Genomic DNA, 16,238 nt, shown 5'->3' on the forward strand with positions numbered 1-16,238 from the left:
TGACCACCATGACCGCCCAATAAATACCCCTCAATCAACGTTCTTATGAGAAAAGGTGTGTGATAGGCATTGCAAGTTTCTGGAAACACCCAAGTTTGAGAGATATCCAAGTTTCTGGAAGGCACACCTGATCCTTGAACAGTATTGGCAAAATACAGGCAGGTTCACCATACGGTAGTGTGCTGCCATCCTTGGTCTGAATCCTGCTCTCCTCTGTATTGTGCACATTGCTGTTCTGCTCAAGGCAGGGCCCAGGCACTGTGCTATTGATTGGGTAGGAATGAGTAGATATCAGTACAGCCCTAACAAAACCCTGCTTTGTTAAAATAAACCTCTTTACATGTGAGATAAAACAGATTTGACAAAGCTCCAAGTCACAAAGTGGAAGGGCTGAGCACATGTTCCAGAACTACAGTAACCGCCTCCATAATTATTACAATTTGTCATTCAATTACCTGTCAGTGGGATCAATGTGATGGGTTGATTCAGAGAGTTTCACTGAAATAAATTGGAATTCCTGCAAGTTGAGCAGCCCTGATTTAGAATCATTTTCTTTTATACAGTCTCTGGACATACTGTGAATACCCCCCGTGTGTCCGGGCTGATTGCACATTAAACACCTGGGCCACTTCCTGCTGTCTCTGTGCTCCTCTGCTGCGCTGAATAAGCTAATGAAATAGGAAGCCACCCCTCCATAAAACATGCAGGGGCGATAAACCCGACAGAACAGTGCTGATGGATGTCTGGCAGTTAAGGAGCCATGAGTCTGAAAAGACACCGCGTGCCCTAATTCTGCAGATCCATCACCACAACTGACAGCACTGAATATATCAGAGGCCTAATGAAGAGCGCTCCACTCTTTCAAAATCTGCCTTTTTGATAATACTGTGCTGCTATGCATATACATTTTTCTCAAATCTCAAAACCAAACAATATTAGTAAGGAGCTGTGTTCCTATTTCCCTCAGTCTCTATTTACATTTGCTCCACCACACTGATAGAAAAGTACTATGAATATCCCCTCACGTTTAAACAGCATGTTGTGTTTCCAAGGGTAATTATTCTATACCCTTTCATTTTAAATAGATCTTAGAGTTGAAATGGCATTTAATGCATTATCTCTTTATTTTAAATTGTTTTGATGGCGATAAGAGATTTGTCTGTCACTGAGATTTAATAAAAATAAATGGGTCCCAATTCAGTTGCTTTCTCTATATTAACAAGTTTCTACATTGTTCTTTAGGATGAAGAAACACTCAATGAGCACATCATCTTCCTCAGGTAGATCGTACACAATTTCATTCAATAACAGCCCCGTTCCTGTTGTTAAAGTTAGCAATGACAATACAGGGAGTCCTTAGTCGTCCTGTCAGAGTAATAAGTCAAATCCTGTATTGACCTGCTGCACAAGCAATCTGACAGTAAATGGAATAGCATTACATTTGAGTCAGTTTCTATTTAGCTCTTCAGATAAAAAGCAACACAGGACACCCAATGAGTGAAGATTTTTAAGATTAGGGGAGGGAGGTAAGGGGGGTGGGGCTGTGAGTGGGTTGTGGGTTGTGTTTGTAGTGGTAGTGGGTGCGGGGGGGAGTTTGGGGGGGGGCATTAAATAAAGAGACAGCTTGGCACCCTGCTTTCAGAATTCACAGGAACACAGAGGCGCAGAGTAAGAGCGCGAGAGAGACAGAAGCAGAGAGAGTGAGAGAAAACCCGTGAGCTGTCCACTCCAGCACATCAAACTTGAACGTCCCATCTGAGAGACCCTAGAAGACCCATCACCCTTTCTCGCTCCTGCTATGATGAGAACAGTGCTGCTCCTTTCTGCCCTCCTGGTGTTACTGACCTGCTCCCGATGCGCAGTGATCACAGGGGTAAGTCTCTCTATACATTTAACAAGGCATTTGTCTGACTCCTGCCTTCAGCATGAGCCCAGGTCTCCAAGCACTTGGAGAAGGAGCTGCTGGGATACAATTAAACCCCAGACTATTTTCTGCATGAATTTATGGCTTGTAAAAATATGCAGAGTTAAAGTATTATGCCCACTTAGATGTACCTATAAATACAGTAAAGTAACATGTTATTAGATCTTAGGTGATTTTTGTTTTGAACAAAAATTGCTCAAACTGAGCAATAGAGTTTAACAGAGAGCAGCAGAGAGAACAGCCGTTTGGCCACAGAGCGCAGCTCTCAGGTGCGCCTTCTGGGGAATTATGTTGTCTAATTCAGTACTCAGCTGTGAGACTTTTTAATGTCCTAAAGAAGAGCACATTGAGGAATGAGGCAGGAGTAATGTCTTTAGCATATGAAACCCTGATGAGACTTATTTCTAATTTTGAAATAAAAATGTATTAAAACCATTACTTGATATGTGCACTGTGCACTGCAAATTATTTTTTAAATCTACTTTACTCTTGAAGGAAGTATAACACTATGGTAAAAATTAATTTAAACTGCAATGAAGAACTTGAAAGTGGGTGAAAATGTTAAGGAGGAATTAAAGCAGAGCTCTGTCCGATCCACCAAGTCCATCTTCGGTATTATGCAAATAAATTATTGACAGCAAAAAACATTTTCATCTTTTTTGGAACAACATTAATTATTGCTTTTACGATGTTTAGCTACAGTCCACGAGATGTTTTGTCTGTATTGTTTCATAATGTCAGTGTCATACCGTTGCAAGTCCATTGTAATTCTGCTATCAGTAATCCAGCAACAGACAGCACTAAACTTGTGCAACAATGGAAACATAATGAACTTGCCATCAACACAAAGACAAATCTCCAAGTGCAACAAATAAGCAAAACTGAAGTACCTTTGTCTGGACATATCTATACACTCATCTATAAATCATACCCATTCTGTCAGCTTTGGTCTTTATTTGTAGCTGGATGAAAATGGCATTTATCTATCATTTTAACTCAATTATTTCTCTATGGCATATTGTCTGTAAAGGTTGCCACAATTAGATGTAAATGAATGTATTTTTTAATCATGGAGTATCTTACATAATTTACCAGGTCTGTCGACCTACAGTATATATTTTTCTAGGAAGCTGCGGAAAAGTGAACATTTCAATTAGGCTTTCATTTGATTCAAATAAGATGTAATTATTTCATAGTAATAACACATAATACAGGTTTATTGGAAAGGTCTAGAACTAACTCATACTTCAGAAACAGATTTCAGCAATTTTGTAATCTTAGTGCAGTGTGGCTGAGACAGAATGTTTATCTTTTTAATCTTGATTTAGTCAATAAGGTATTCAAACTGTTTACTTTTTTTCGGAGGGGAGAGAAAACCATTAGACTGGTGTTGTTATTGACAGAAAGGAAGCTGGAAACATAGACTAGAGCAATCATCAGGCTGCTCCGTTGAACCTAAAAGTTTAGATGTCTTGTTTCTGGGCTATTGTGTAGTTATTTTGGATTGAACTGCAGTAGGCTGATATCTTTAGCTGTGGTACCAGCAACGTGTGAATTAAAACATTTCTTTATTTTTTATTAGACATTAAAAACATTTATCTAAGAGCAAGTGTTGGTCCCTCTTTTCGAATAGTGAGTGCAAAGCTCCTAGAGAGGAAAGAGAATGCAATTAATTAAACCTTAAGTTGCTTTAAAAAGAAAAATACCTCAGGATCTTATTGTCACTTGGAAACAGTGTTGTAGCATATTTCTACGGTATATCTACAGATCTGACTTCAGATTAGAAAGGTGTTCTGAGTTTTGTGTCGACATGTCTTCTAACCCTTCTCCCTGGAAAGGAGACAATAGATGATGGGGATGTAATGCCAGCATTGCCCCTTGCCCCCTCCAAAAAATCTTTACTACGTCCCTGTTCTGCATGCTGCAGAAATGCGCTTCAAAACCTCTTTTCTCTAGCTCTTTGCAAGAGGTGTTATGACAAATGTCTGGTGTCAAGTTCCTCCTCTGTCCCTGTGAGGACAATTCAGAGAGCTGAAGAGACCCAAGTTCAACTTCGGGAATCCTCTTCTCCCCCACCCACTGCGTCTGGGAGGCCAGTAACTGCCTCCAATGAACAAGGGCTGCCCCTTTAAAGATCCCTGGAAGGAGAAATGCTGTCTCGAGGACCGTATTGGGTTTGGTGGTGTGAGGAGTCAGAAGAATCTGACAGCACCCTCTCCTCTCCTCTTGCGCTGGTTTGAAACAGCGGCCTTATTGTAACACTGTTCTTCTCTCCCCTGTCGCACGCCCAGGCCTGTGAGAGGGATGTGCAGTGTGGGCTGGGGACCTGCTGTGCGGTCAGCCTGTGGCTCCGCGGCCTGCGGATGTGCACGCCACGCGGGAGGGAGGGTGACGAGTGCCACCCCTTCAGTCACAAGGTATGCCACTCAAGAAGGCCTAAGACCTGCCCACCTCGTGCACTAGGAACGTAATGAACTTGCTCTCAACAAGTGCACAGTACCAGCAGCTTGCACTCATCTTTATGGTGGGTGTAGCTTCAGGCAAAAACGGGTCGACCGAGCTCTACAAGGAGAAACCATCTAGTGGTGTCTTCAAGGAACAAGTAAAGGTCTATTCCACGCTGTCAAGAAAAGAAAAGAGACACAGCATTTTGGCTGTGGTGCCTTCTTCAGGTGTGTGAGTCAGATGACAGAGGGCAGTAATCCTGAGTGCACTGCAACAAAAGACACGAGCACTGCGATATCCGACGACAACACAACCAAAGAAGACTCCACAGCTGAAACGTGTGTTTCTTCTCTTCAGTATGGAATAAACCTTTACTTGTTCTTTTGCAGCCCACGCATGCTGACGCAGCTACCTACTTGAGTTTCTAGTGGTGTCTTCTCAGAGATTAGAAGGGAGGTCAGTTGTAATATTCTGGACGAACATTATCAATTGGTTAAAGTAATAAAGCCAGAAGTGAAATCTCTCAAACTTGTTATCTTGTAGTATTGTAGGGAAAAGCAATGTGAAATAGAGACGGGGTCCACTAAAGGAAAGGTTAGCACCATGTTATTAAAGGGCCAAAACCTCTTGTAAGATGGAAACGAGCTCTACAGGACCTTTGTGTTACAAGTATGAGAACCTAAGGCAGCATGCACTTGGGCTCTGGATATGGACCTGAGCAATTAATGTTAAAATCTTGAGGAGACTGGGAGGCTTGCTCCAGACTATCACAATCGCTGTTCTGAATTTTAATTGTGTTTCTCTTTAGTTTCATCCTTTAATGCCTATTTTGTGTTTCACTGTCGAATCTGAAGTTTTATTTGGTCAATACCTTTAAGGATGTTGAATATTTGAATTAAATCCCCAAGTCCTCCTCTTTTCAAAAATAAAACTCTTTCTACTTCTCTATGGAGGACAGCTTGGGATCAATTCCAGTGCAGCGGTGTAGTTTTTAAATTCATGACACAATATCCCAAATAAGGTCTTCCTTTGTGCAATTATGCATAGTACAACTTTTACATAACATCAACCCTTGGTTAAACATGTGAGAATGTCTACTATGGAGGCTGCAGTATGCTTCGATGGTCTTGAAGCATAGCCTCTGTCCAAAAGGTGCTGGGCAACTGTACTTAATGTTTTTGAAAGGGGGGGGAAAGGCAAAGCAAGGTTTTAAACCCTTATTCGTGTCACACATGAATAAATGGATACATGACATGTGAGAGCTATCCACCTGTGTATCAGAAAGCTGCTTACTCCTGATGAGAGCCATGGCATCCTGGAACCTATCCTATAAGCACAGGGCATAAGGCAGGACTACATGCTAGATGGATGCCTGTCCATTTCATAGAGGGGCAATTTAGTGGTACCAAGTAATGAAGATGGGAGGAAGCACTCAAAACTGTACAGTGAAGCTCAGGGAAAACATGCAATCTCCACGCAGATGATGCTCCAGTCTAGACCTAAGAGCTGTGTCACAGCAGTGTTAACCACCACACCACCTTGGCGTTTAAGATCAGTTTGTAGAAATCAGTTATATAACCCTTTTCTTCTTTTACCCCTTTCTAAAAAGAACTATTCAGATTTCCCTAATCCTGCTAAGTACAGATCTTTCTGCATACAGAGATAATCATTCGGCACACGCCCAGTCTGAATCCCTTCTGACGGCTCCATATTGTGTGGCCCACTGAGGGAATTGTTCAGAAAATGTGTGAATTTGAGCCATAAATTTTCTTGTTATCTTAATAGGCAGTGAATGGTGTCTCAGGAAGTGGGGGAGGGCGCAATTATTTGTGATGGATATAGTTGCATAGAAGCACCCGTTAAATCACTATAAAGAGGTTATCAAGCCTGGCTGGGTTCCTGTAAAGCAGGGGCTGCAGGTGAGAGAGGACAGTATACTCAGAGGACTTTCTGTGTCGGTCCAGATGCTGCTGCAGCTGCAGCAGTGAAGAAAACAGAAAGGACATCTTTCCAGACAGAGCTGGATGAGAGGGCTCTGGGAGGTAAATTATCTGGGGCGACAGAGAAAGGGGAGCTCAGAAGGAAGAATTCATTTGCTTTTCCCTTTGTGGGTATTAGCCTTCAGAAAGTGAAAAATATCCCTCCAGTCCAGTCATCTCTGTAAAAAGAAAAGGTAGTATCAGCACTGATCTCCGGAGAGATTTCAGAAAAGCTGCTGATAACTAGATATTGATCTCACCCCAAGCGACGCACGATCCCCTGAATAATACATCACTTCACTGGCGGATCTATCGCTGAGGATTAGTGTAGCTCTGAAGGAAAATGCCATGCTAGGAAATGGTAGTGGATTTCCCCAGAGAATCCACACAACAGAAGTCTGTTCATAGGGATGGGATTAGAGCGTCCTTGCCTAATCTCTGTTTTTTTTACGATTGGAGTGGCAGAACTGTACATAAGCACTCTTGGGGAGTCTTAAAACAGGACTTCGCTGTCTGGTACTTTAAACTTCAGGCCGAAAATCTCCTAACATTTTCAAGTTCAAAACTTATCCAGGACAAACAGGTGACTTCTTTTTCAAAGGGGATGGATTTAAAAAAAAAACGATCTTACATTTCTTTCTTAGACTCACAGTGAAACATGAAGACTAATTTCTCTAAGCACCTTCAAAATTAGTCCTCTGCTAATTTACACAAATTTTCTGCTGTTATCTGACTTAACCCTGGTATTGTTGTCTGGAGCCAATCTTTGTATGATAACAGGGATACCTGCCAAGGGTACTGGAAAGTATTCTGCAGTCATAATTATTCTCTACATTTTGTAATGGATTAATTTAAGTATTTATTGAGTTTCTGTGGCACAGTTTAGCTTAACCTGTAAAACCTGCAAGGAAAAGGCCCTTCAGGATCAGGGGAATGTCTCTCTTTTATATAATCCTAGTTAAGATCTGTAGTTACAACTTTTACCCACAAGGTGGCGCTGTATCCTGCTTTGTCTTTGCGCTGACTTTGTTTTGTCTGTTCTCATACAGGTTCCTTTCTCTGGAAAAAGGCAACACCACACGTGTCCCTGTCTGCCTCACTTGGTCTGCACCAGGTTTATTGACAACAGATACCGGTGTACTGACAACTTCAAAGACATAGACTTTTAACGACAAGGAGGAAACAAGGAAGGAAAGAGAGGAAGGGAAGGAAGGGGGTCGCTGGGGAGGAGATATTTTTCTGTGCATTATGATGAAAAACAAAAGAGCCCTGCAAACACAACGCAAACACGCCTCTTTCCACTCAGATAGTGACACTACACTAGAGGCTTCTGGGAAAACCTCAGTCTGCACTGACGTCTTTTCATTTAGTTCACTGATTCATCTTACTTTTGATGTGCTTGATGTACATTTGCAGTTTTTGTTAATGTTTTAAGCTGCTCCCCATTTAAGCAGTGATACCAGAACTGTCTGGGTGAAGCAGATTAAGACAGTAAAGCATCTACTGAATGTTGATTCTAGCATGTACTGGAATTACTCAGACACTAAGAGGTTTATATCACAGAGCAGTGCTTTTAGTAATTGTTATTCCATGTGAGATATATAGGGAGAAATTTTTCTTACTCTTCAAGTCATTTCTTTACCTTCTTCAGTACTACTTCTCAGCAGCACAGCCAATGAAACAGCCCCTTCGAAATATAAACGATTGGTTTATTCCAATGGGATTTTTTTTAATCAAACAAATCTGTAAATGTCTTATACTCCACAACAGATACTGTTATTTTATTTTTGCAAATGGCATTTTGTGTGTAGTGATTGATAGTGACCAGTTAAACAGTAGGAGCTTTGGATACCTGATCAAGTCCAAATTCTTAGTAGGCCTGAGTGGAGGTCAGCCAGGCAGCAGAAGTATCCAGTCGGCAAGTAAAATCGTTGGACTGCTGGAGCTCAGCACATGTCTGACAGCATAAAGACCCTCTGCAGTGTGATAAATCCGTCCTGTTGAATCTGTACAAGGAGTCAGGTTGCAGCATTGCTGGGAAAGAGGAAGAGAAAAACCTGTGGCTGAAAATAAATCTGTATCTACTATGAAATTGCTAAGACTGCTATTTTATTTATTGATGGAATCAGATTAAAAATGTTTAAAACAACTATCATCACAATTGTAAGGATGTTTGAAAATAAATTCTTGACCTGAAATTTGTTGTAACACCCATACTGTATAACTTTATTAAAGTGCCATAAAGGGTGCATTCCTATTTATTTAATGTCATTGTGATACATACAGTAAGCACAGGACCAAGCAATGTTTATTTCCATGCTAAAAAACAGAAAAAAGAAAAAAACAAATTTCAGCATTGTAACCCAATTCAAGTATCAATTTTTATTTAATTTCCCTTCAAACCTTGGTATATATTGGAATAATTTGTTATTGTAGTTTCTGGATAACTTTGGCTGAAGGCAAAATAGAGTTCCATTTGTTTACATCTCCTTAAATTATTTTACTGTCTCTACTGTGGGAAACACCCCTGTGGCCCATTCTTAAATAAATTACCTTTTATCTAGGCTTGATGAGTGTGACCTGCCTCTCTTTGCACAAATTTCTTTGTTGACCAGAGGGTGGCAACTACAGTTTTTATGCACCCACAGGGAGATTTTGATAACCCTACATCTTGAGCAAGCAATGTTATGGAAAAGTATATAGGCCGAGGAGATTTTAATGGAACATTAAGTGCTGGTTGATAACCTGACCTTGTTATTTTCCATCACATTAACGACTGCTTCTTAGAACACTTCAGGGATTCCTTTTTATTTTGCTTCAGACTTTGTTTGTTTTAAAGCAGCAATACACAGCACCGATGTCTATTTAAATTCTGAAAGTCTGGAATGAATATTTGAATGCCTATTTAGAACCAGGTTCTGGAATGCTTCACAGAAATCTAATTTTCTGAATTACAGTTGTTTTCAAGGCTTTTCAACTTGGGAAAGCACTGCAAAACATGGAGATACAATGAAATCACCTAGACAAGGAGCACTAAAGATCTAAAGGAATGTGAAGAAACAGACTGGCGTGCAGATCCAGAGAACCTGCTTCACGAGAACTAGATTAGATTAGGCCTTTGATGAAAAAGGATGGGAATTTAAAGCTGCCCTGAAATTGAAAGAGCCTTCATGTTTCTGAAATCAGACACCTTTGATGACCTGCAAAATGTTGCTTAATTTCTGTGTGCAGCAAGGCAATACACCCACCAGTTTATTAAATAAAAATAAAATAAACTTAATCTCTGGTATTTTTGTTTCAATAATTCAGATGTTGATTTCTTTTTTATATGCTGGTTCCTATGCTTAAAAAGCCTGCTGCATTTTCATTGATTATGCCCCATCTTAATTTACACCCACTGGTCCCAAACCACATTAGTGATGTACAACACTTTGCTCACCTGTTCTGATCTGTGGCAGAAACAGAAAACTGCTGATCAGCATGGCTGTATGCAGGAATTTAGCAATATAACTTCATTTAAAGTGATGCACTTAGCTTCCACGCTAATTTCTTTTAAACGATGAGCAACCAAATAATCTTCACCCATCTCAAAACCTCCTTGTGATGAGTGTGGCAAATGTGTGCATTTTCTAACAAAAGATGCACTTACATGTACGCTTTTCTTTAAAAATATTCTAGAAGCAATCAGTCACTGACTTAACTGAGGTTCTCCATCTATTACCACAATATAGCCCGTATTTCACTGTGGTTCATTTTCTAAAGTCAATGGACTTTCACTGGTAGCTGATTTGCAGTTCAGTGAGATTTGTCACACAAGTTGCTTGCTTCTTATCAAGAGCCTCAGACATGGTCCTTTATCTGGCTGCATTGTGTGCGTTCGACACCAAAAATCAATTAATAACAAAGACACAAGAGTTTCATGAAAAATTATCAATATAGAAATCTGTTGCACTTGATAAAAACATGTCGCTTTTTTAGAATTCAGGGTCAGTGAGAGAGTTCACGTGTCTCCAGAGCTTTGTTGAACTGACTGGGTACAAGCACTAGATAAGCTGGGCTTTCTTTGCAGAGAAAGTACGATCTCTCCCCGAATCACAAAGCACCCCTTCCTTGTTTGAGGGCTGTTCCTGTTTGAGGTGTTTTCGAGATTAAGGCAAATGGGCAGGTATAAAAGGATGCCCTTGAGATCTCGGAGAGCACAGCAAGACCCAGTGTCCTGAAGAGCTTGTGAGTCTGCTGAGAGAGACGTGACAGGATGAAGTGGGCGATTGTGTTGCTGGGCTTGGTGGCCCTCTCTGAGTGCATGACCAAGTGAGTACTGCAAACTTAGGACAGCACGCTGAGGTGATCACACAAGACCGTGATGCAGAAATGAGCACAGGCTCAAGAAAATGGACCTTAGGATTTAGTGTAGTTAATCAGCACTTTTACAATAGTTTACCAGTGACTTGTGTTGTGTTTCGCAAGGCATGCCTTCACCATGCTTTACTACAGAAATAACACGGTGTGTTATGGTGAGCCTGCCTTGCACACATCAATAATAGTATGTAATGACAGACCCATAATCACAACAAAAATACGGTAGAAAAAGCAGTGAAACTCTTGTAAAAGTGTAAAAATGTTCGGATAGAGCTACACATGTAAACATTCAGGGGGTAAGTGCAACCCATGATGTACAACAGGTTCAAAAGAAGCAAAAAGGGAGCTGGGTAACGTAGTGCCTCACTTGGAAATCATGCAGGCTCATGCAGACGCTCATGCAGAAGAGGAACTAAGTTTTAGAATCATATGTGATAGGTGTCTTCCTTTTTTTTGTGGTGGCAGTGGTGGCTGCTCATCTCAAAGCTGAAGGACTTTGTAAGTGCCAGTGTAAGAAAGTATTGCAGCTACATTTTTATATATGATATTAAGGTTGAGCTGGTTTATCTGGATGCATTACATCCCTTGAACAGTAACAATGTGGCACACACAGACAGCTTCTACCTGTTGTTTACTGCAAAGGTAACTTAGAAAGCTACAAAGCTTAGTTTTACCTGGTCACCCTCTGATCACTGAGTGCACCTCATTAACGATAAAAAATAAAAATGTATAATCAGACTCATTCTAAGGACTGCAAGAGAAAACCTTTAAGTAAGCTGTCTGAGGGAGAAGAAGAAACATTGGATGTATTATGGGCATGCTTTTAAGAAAAGGGAAGGGAGATCAAGCTATATCATTCTAGTCCAACACTTTGCCTCTTGTTTTCTAAGACCAGTTGAACTCCAGGCATTGTTGAAAATCACATGCAAAAATGGAGATAAGAATCTTTTCTTGCTGTTTTTCTGCTTTTTCATAGCAAGTGTTACATTCTTTTGCTAGGTTTGCCTTCTGACATTTAAAATGTAGTTTTTAGGGAATAAAGAGCATTGGTTTGTTTCAACCATTTGTTCCATTGGCTTGAGATAGTAAAGAGATGGTTGGAAATGTCCAAATCTGTGTGCTGCTGTGCTCTGACAGGGTGCCCTTGTTGAAGAGGAAGTCAATGAGGAAGGCGCTCATGGAGCAGGGCAAGCTGGAGGAGTTTCTGCAGAAATACCCCTATGATCTGGCATCCAAATACTCTCGCTATGCCACCACCTCCAACCTGCCCATGCACAACTACATGGACGTAAGTACACTGCATTGCCATGGAGAAAGTGACGATACAAATAGGCCCAGTCCAGTTCATCTTGTCCCTAGGGGAAGGTGGTAAACCTGTGTCTTTTCAAACCCAATTGCACAGTGGAGAATGTGTGCAAATTATAAGAACATCTAAAATACAAGATGAACGGTTTCAAACGAGAGGGGGACATGTGGCCCATCTAGCCCATTTGGTAGTTAGTAACTAATTGATCCTAGAATCTCATCCAGCCATTCCTTAAAAGATGTTAATTAATTCTGATCATAGGCTCGGCAATCAAAGGTGTATTGGTATTGTCTGCTTGCAATGGCTCTTTTCCTATGCTTTTTTCCAGATTGAATACATTGCCACCATCTCCATTGGAACCCCACCTCAATCCTTCATTGTTCTCCCGGACACTGGCTCTGCCAATCTCTGGGTGCCTTCCATCTACTGCAGCAGCCTTGCCTGCTGTAAGTCCTGCCAGCCTTGTCACTCAAATAATTAGCAATAGCAGTGACACAATCATTATGAGCGTTACTTCTGTTCTAAAGATATGTGCATCTTTATAAAAGTTGTACAGTAGATGTAGTTGGTACCAAATTACACTGTTTTTCTTCAGTTGCTTCCAAACACATTCTGGACAAATTAATTGATTAATTGATTTTTTTTGCATGGACTCATTAATGATTTCCATTTAGTCCATGTAAAGTGCACTGACTCTGTAATGATTACCTCTATTGATTGTTTCATGTGGTGAACTTTACTACTCCCCTACCACATCGCAACAATGTCGATACTGTGGCAGCCCCACAGTACTACATGAATTGAAGAAAATGACTCAAAGCTACTTTTCTAAAGGGAGAGAACAGAACTATTGATGGAAATCTTAAGCTGTGGGTTAGTAAAGAGTAAGTGGCATCGCTAACGAATATTCCCTTCTGAATGCTTTCAGCGAACCATCACAAATTCAACCCCAGCCTGTCCTCCACTTACCGTGCTCTCAACACCCCTGTGTCCATCGCCTATGGGACTGGCAGCATGACAGGCTTCCTGGGCTACGACACCGTCACCGTAAGCACTTGTCATCACGTTCCTCCATACTGTATTAAACAAAAGTGTTATCGAAACACCTGCGTCTATGAAAGTCTATTTTCTTTGCTGTCTGTGTTGAAAGGTGGGCGGCATCATTGACTCCAACCAGGAGTTCGGTCTGAGCCAGACTGAGCCAGGCAACTTCCTGTACTACAGCCCTTTTGATGGCATTATGGGTCTGTCCTACCCCTACATCTCTGCCTCAAGTGCCACTCCTGTCTTCGACAACATGATGCAGCAGGGTCTGGTGTCCCAGGATCTCTTCTCTATTTACCTGACTAAGTGAGCCACAGATATTTTTTAACAATCTCTAGTTCACTAATGCATGGGCATGCACCGATGTAGTGCAGCATACAGCAGTGAATCCAGGCTGCGGGCTGGTATTGGCACCAATACTTTGTGACCTGCTACCAGTATGTTTGAGCATGTTCGTGTATTGCACACCTAACCTTTGTGTTAACCAGGGCTTGGTTTTGAACCTAAACTTTGACCAGGCTGTTCAGAGGCACAAAAGGTCATCCAGACATGAGCAAAGGTGTTTTTTTCACTTCATGAAGCACGATACTTGCATAACACATAATTTCTCACCTCACACAGTTTAATTAGCTTAATGTTACCAGGTTTTAATTCAGCTGAAGTGCTTTCTCTTTGAGTTTTTAAATGACAATACTCATCACTCAACTGTGCTGTTTTTGCAATGCTAGGAATGGGGCCTCAGGCAGCGTTGTGACTTTTGGAGGATATGATTCATCTTACTTCACCGGCCAGATCAACTGGGTCCCTGTCACCTACATGGGCTACTGGCAGATTGCCATTGAGAAGTAAGACAAGCCTAAAATTAATCAAATTTCAAATAGGGACATTTATTATCACAATCGGCACACCAGAGCCAAATAAGATGAAGAACAGTGAATTACTCACAGAAATATAAATAATATAAACAAACTGGCACTGTTCTTTTAATTTCATAGGTTTGTCCATTTTCGTTGAGATAAATACTCCACCTTATTGCTGAAAGCTGCTAAAGAGATACATTGCCTATGCACACCTGTTTGCGCAGCCACTAACTGCTTTTCTTTGTCACAGTAGGACAGGTTTTGTGTCAGTGTCACTTGCTGCAGGTTATTGACAGTGACTCAGGGTTGTGAGGTGGCTATATCCCATTTTTCTGCTGCTTCAGATTCTGATTAGATTGCCCCTAGTACCAGTGCGGTAAGCTGTGTTGTTTCTTGCTTTCCAGTGTCATGGTTAATGGACAGGTGGTGGCCTGTGCCCAGGGATGCCAGGGCATTGTCGATTCTGGCACATCCCTGATTGCTGGACCCCCCTCTGAGATCTCCACCATCCAGCAGTATATTGGTGCCACTCAGAACAGCTACCACCAGGTGAAGTCATTTAAAATGGACTTCTGCTTTCATTGGCTTCCCTCTGAATGTAGTGGATTTCTGTGGCTTAGTGTTACAAAATGATGACAGGTTGGCGCTGAGCTGTTACAGAAGGAGACAACACCCTCACCTGTGACCTGTGACGGTGTAGAATATGCTGCAGAAGAAGATCATTGCTCTGAGGCAGTGAATTATTTCATGTTGTCAAGGGCTGAGTAGATCTGCCTACAAGATCGTTCTGTTGCTTCTCTCCAGGTCTGTGGAGTATCCTACTCATGGCTGATACAGACCCACAGCCAACATTTTAATCAACTTGGAAAATCAGGCATTTCCTAGTATTTAATATGTATACATTGTTTCTTGTGCAATTTTCAAGATGTAGAAGTCCAGACATTATATTATTAAATGGTCGATAGTTTTGGAATGACTGACATTGACCCTTTTTGCTTTAACAGTATTCTATCAACTGCCAGAACATGGGTAGCATGCCTAACGTGGTCTTCACCATCAATGGTCTTCAGTACACCCTGACTCCTTCTGCCTACGTCCGCCAGGTATGTGACCCAGAAAGCATCAACTAAAGGTGTGACAACATGGTCTCACCATGCACTTTCCTGGAATGCGCTTTTCAATAGAAAACAATACAGTGTATGTATGAGATCAACCCATATGTACTGTATGAGATCACGCAATCATACCAACTGATAAATAGGTCTGAAATCAACCTATTTAAAACTGTAAATTGGTGATGTCCTTCATTCTGGTTGTGTTCTCTTTTAAAATCCTCATAAAAGCTAGATGAAGATATGAATGTCTTTCCATGCATCTTCAGTAACCACTGCAACCTTTGAGTGTGTCAGTGATCTAGAGTACAACTACATCCCGGATGGGACCCAGTCCATCACAGAGCAGAGACATGGTTTGTGACAAAACTGGAGCACTTTTTAGACTACTGTTTTCTTTGTTGCTGTTGTTTTATCATCTGGTTGAGGTATCTAGACTGTGGGAGCCAGGATGAGTTACTTAATACACTGGTATAGTGAATTGGTTACTCTGGCAGTATCCATGATGGTGCTATTCTGGGATTCGCAGCTCTACGGTGCCTGCACCAGTGGTTTCCAGTCCATGGCACTGCCGTCCGCCCAGGGAGACCTGTGGATCCTGGGAGATGTCTTCATCAGGGAGTACTACGCCATCTTCGACAGAGGCAACAACAGGGTGGGCCTGGCCCAGGCTGTCTAGGATTTAGGAGCCAGGGGCACGTGTTGATCCACGCTTTCCAGATCCTGTCTCATCTAATCTTACTAGCTATAGTTTTCCTTGAAAGCATCCAAAGAGGAAATTTAAGGCCCAGCACTAACAAAAAACACAATAACAAAATGTACAGTTCACTAGGAACAACAACAACCAAGATCAAAGCGTGATGAACTATTATGGGGTGGATATTGGCTTAACCCACTTGGCCAAAGGACAAAGAGGCCAGGACACCCACACAGGGTAACCAGGGGGTAGCTGCAGGGGTAGAGTTGGGGTGGAGGTGGGATGCAAAAGTCGCATGTGAGGGAGAGTAGGAAATCACGTTGGTATTTATAGCGTTTGGTGGAGGAAGGATGACAGGAGCGATTGCTAATTACTGACAGCTGAGTACGATTGAGCTTGGATGTTGTCATCCCCCCTGAACTTTCGTTATATAAACTCCATTTCATGTCCCTTGAAAGTAATAGTAAATTCAGTGCCTGTTTCGACAGTTTAAAAAGATTGAAACAATGTGC

At 41.5% G+C, this 16,238-nt stretch overlaps 2 protein-coding genes across 2 annotated transcripts; both read left to right on the top strand.

Annotated features, from left to right (window-relative positions):
- The first annotated feature begins 1,798 nt into the window (after nucleotides 1-1,798).
- prok1 (prokineticin 1) lies at nucleotides 1,799-7,517 on the top strand. The gene is made up of 3 exons (XM_088922194.1): nucleotides 1,799-1,873; nucleotides 4,216-4,341; nucleotides 7,398-7,517. The coding sequence occupies exons 1-3, from the start codon at nucleotides 1,799-1,801 to the stop codon at nucleotides 7,515-7,517; spliced, it is 321 nt and encodes a 106-aa protein (XP_088778320.1).
- Nucleotides 7,518-10,603: 3,086 nt separating this feature from the next.
- On the top strand, nucleotides 10,604-15,708 carry LOC148830968 (pepsin A-like). Its single transcript, XM_088921031.1, has 9 exons — nucleotides 10,604-10,659; nucleotides 11,845-11,995; nucleotides 12,342-12,459; nucleotides 12,942-13,060; nucleotides 13,164-13,363; nucleotides 13,786-13,902; nucleotides 14,322-14,466; nucleotides 14,922-15,020; nucleotides 15,559-15,708. The coding sequence occupies exons 1-9, from the start codon at nucleotides 10,604-10,606 to the stop codon at nucleotides 15,706-15,708; spliced, it is 1,155 nt and encodes a 384-aa protein (XP_088777157.1).
- The last annotated feature ends 530 nt before the right edge of the window (nucleotides 15,709-16,238 follow it).

The sequence above is a fragment of the Atractosteus spatula genome, chromosome 7, assembly GCF_055471065.1.
Source record: "Atractosteus spatula isolate fAtrSpa1 chromosome 7, fAtrSpa1.hap1, whole genome shotgun sequence".
In the NCBI taxonomy this organism is placed as follows: Eukaryota; Metazoa; Chordata; class Actinopteri; order Semionotiformes; family Lepisosteidae; genus Atractosteus; species Atractosteus spatula.

Bases quoted from the DNA above. Each gene is read 5' to 3' on its own strand.
- LOC148830968 (XM_088921031.1), top strand. From the start codon at position 10,604: ATGAAGTGGGCGATTGTGTTGCTGGGCTTGGTGGCCCTCTCTGAGTGC. The intron at 11,996-12,341 runs GTAAGTACACTG...GCTTTTTTCCAG, and splicing joins CCATGCACAACTACATGGAC to ATTGAATACATTGCCACCAT. The intron at 13,061-13,163 runs GTAAGCACTTGT...CTGTGTTGAAAG, and splicing joins TGGGCTACGACACCGTCACC to GTGGGCGGCATCATTGACTC.
- prok1 (XM_088922194.1), top strand. From the start codon at position 1,799: ATGATGAGAACAGTGCTGCTCCTTTCTGCCCTCCTGGTGTTACTGACC. The intron at 1,874-4,215 runs GTAAGTCTCTCT...TCGCACGCCCAG, and splicing joins GATGCGCAGTGATCACAGGG to GCCTGTGAGAGGGATGTGCA. The intron at 4,342-7,397 runs GTATGCCACTCA...GTTCTCATACAG, and splicing joins GCCACCCCTTCAGTCACAAG to GTTCCTTTCTCTGGAAAAAG.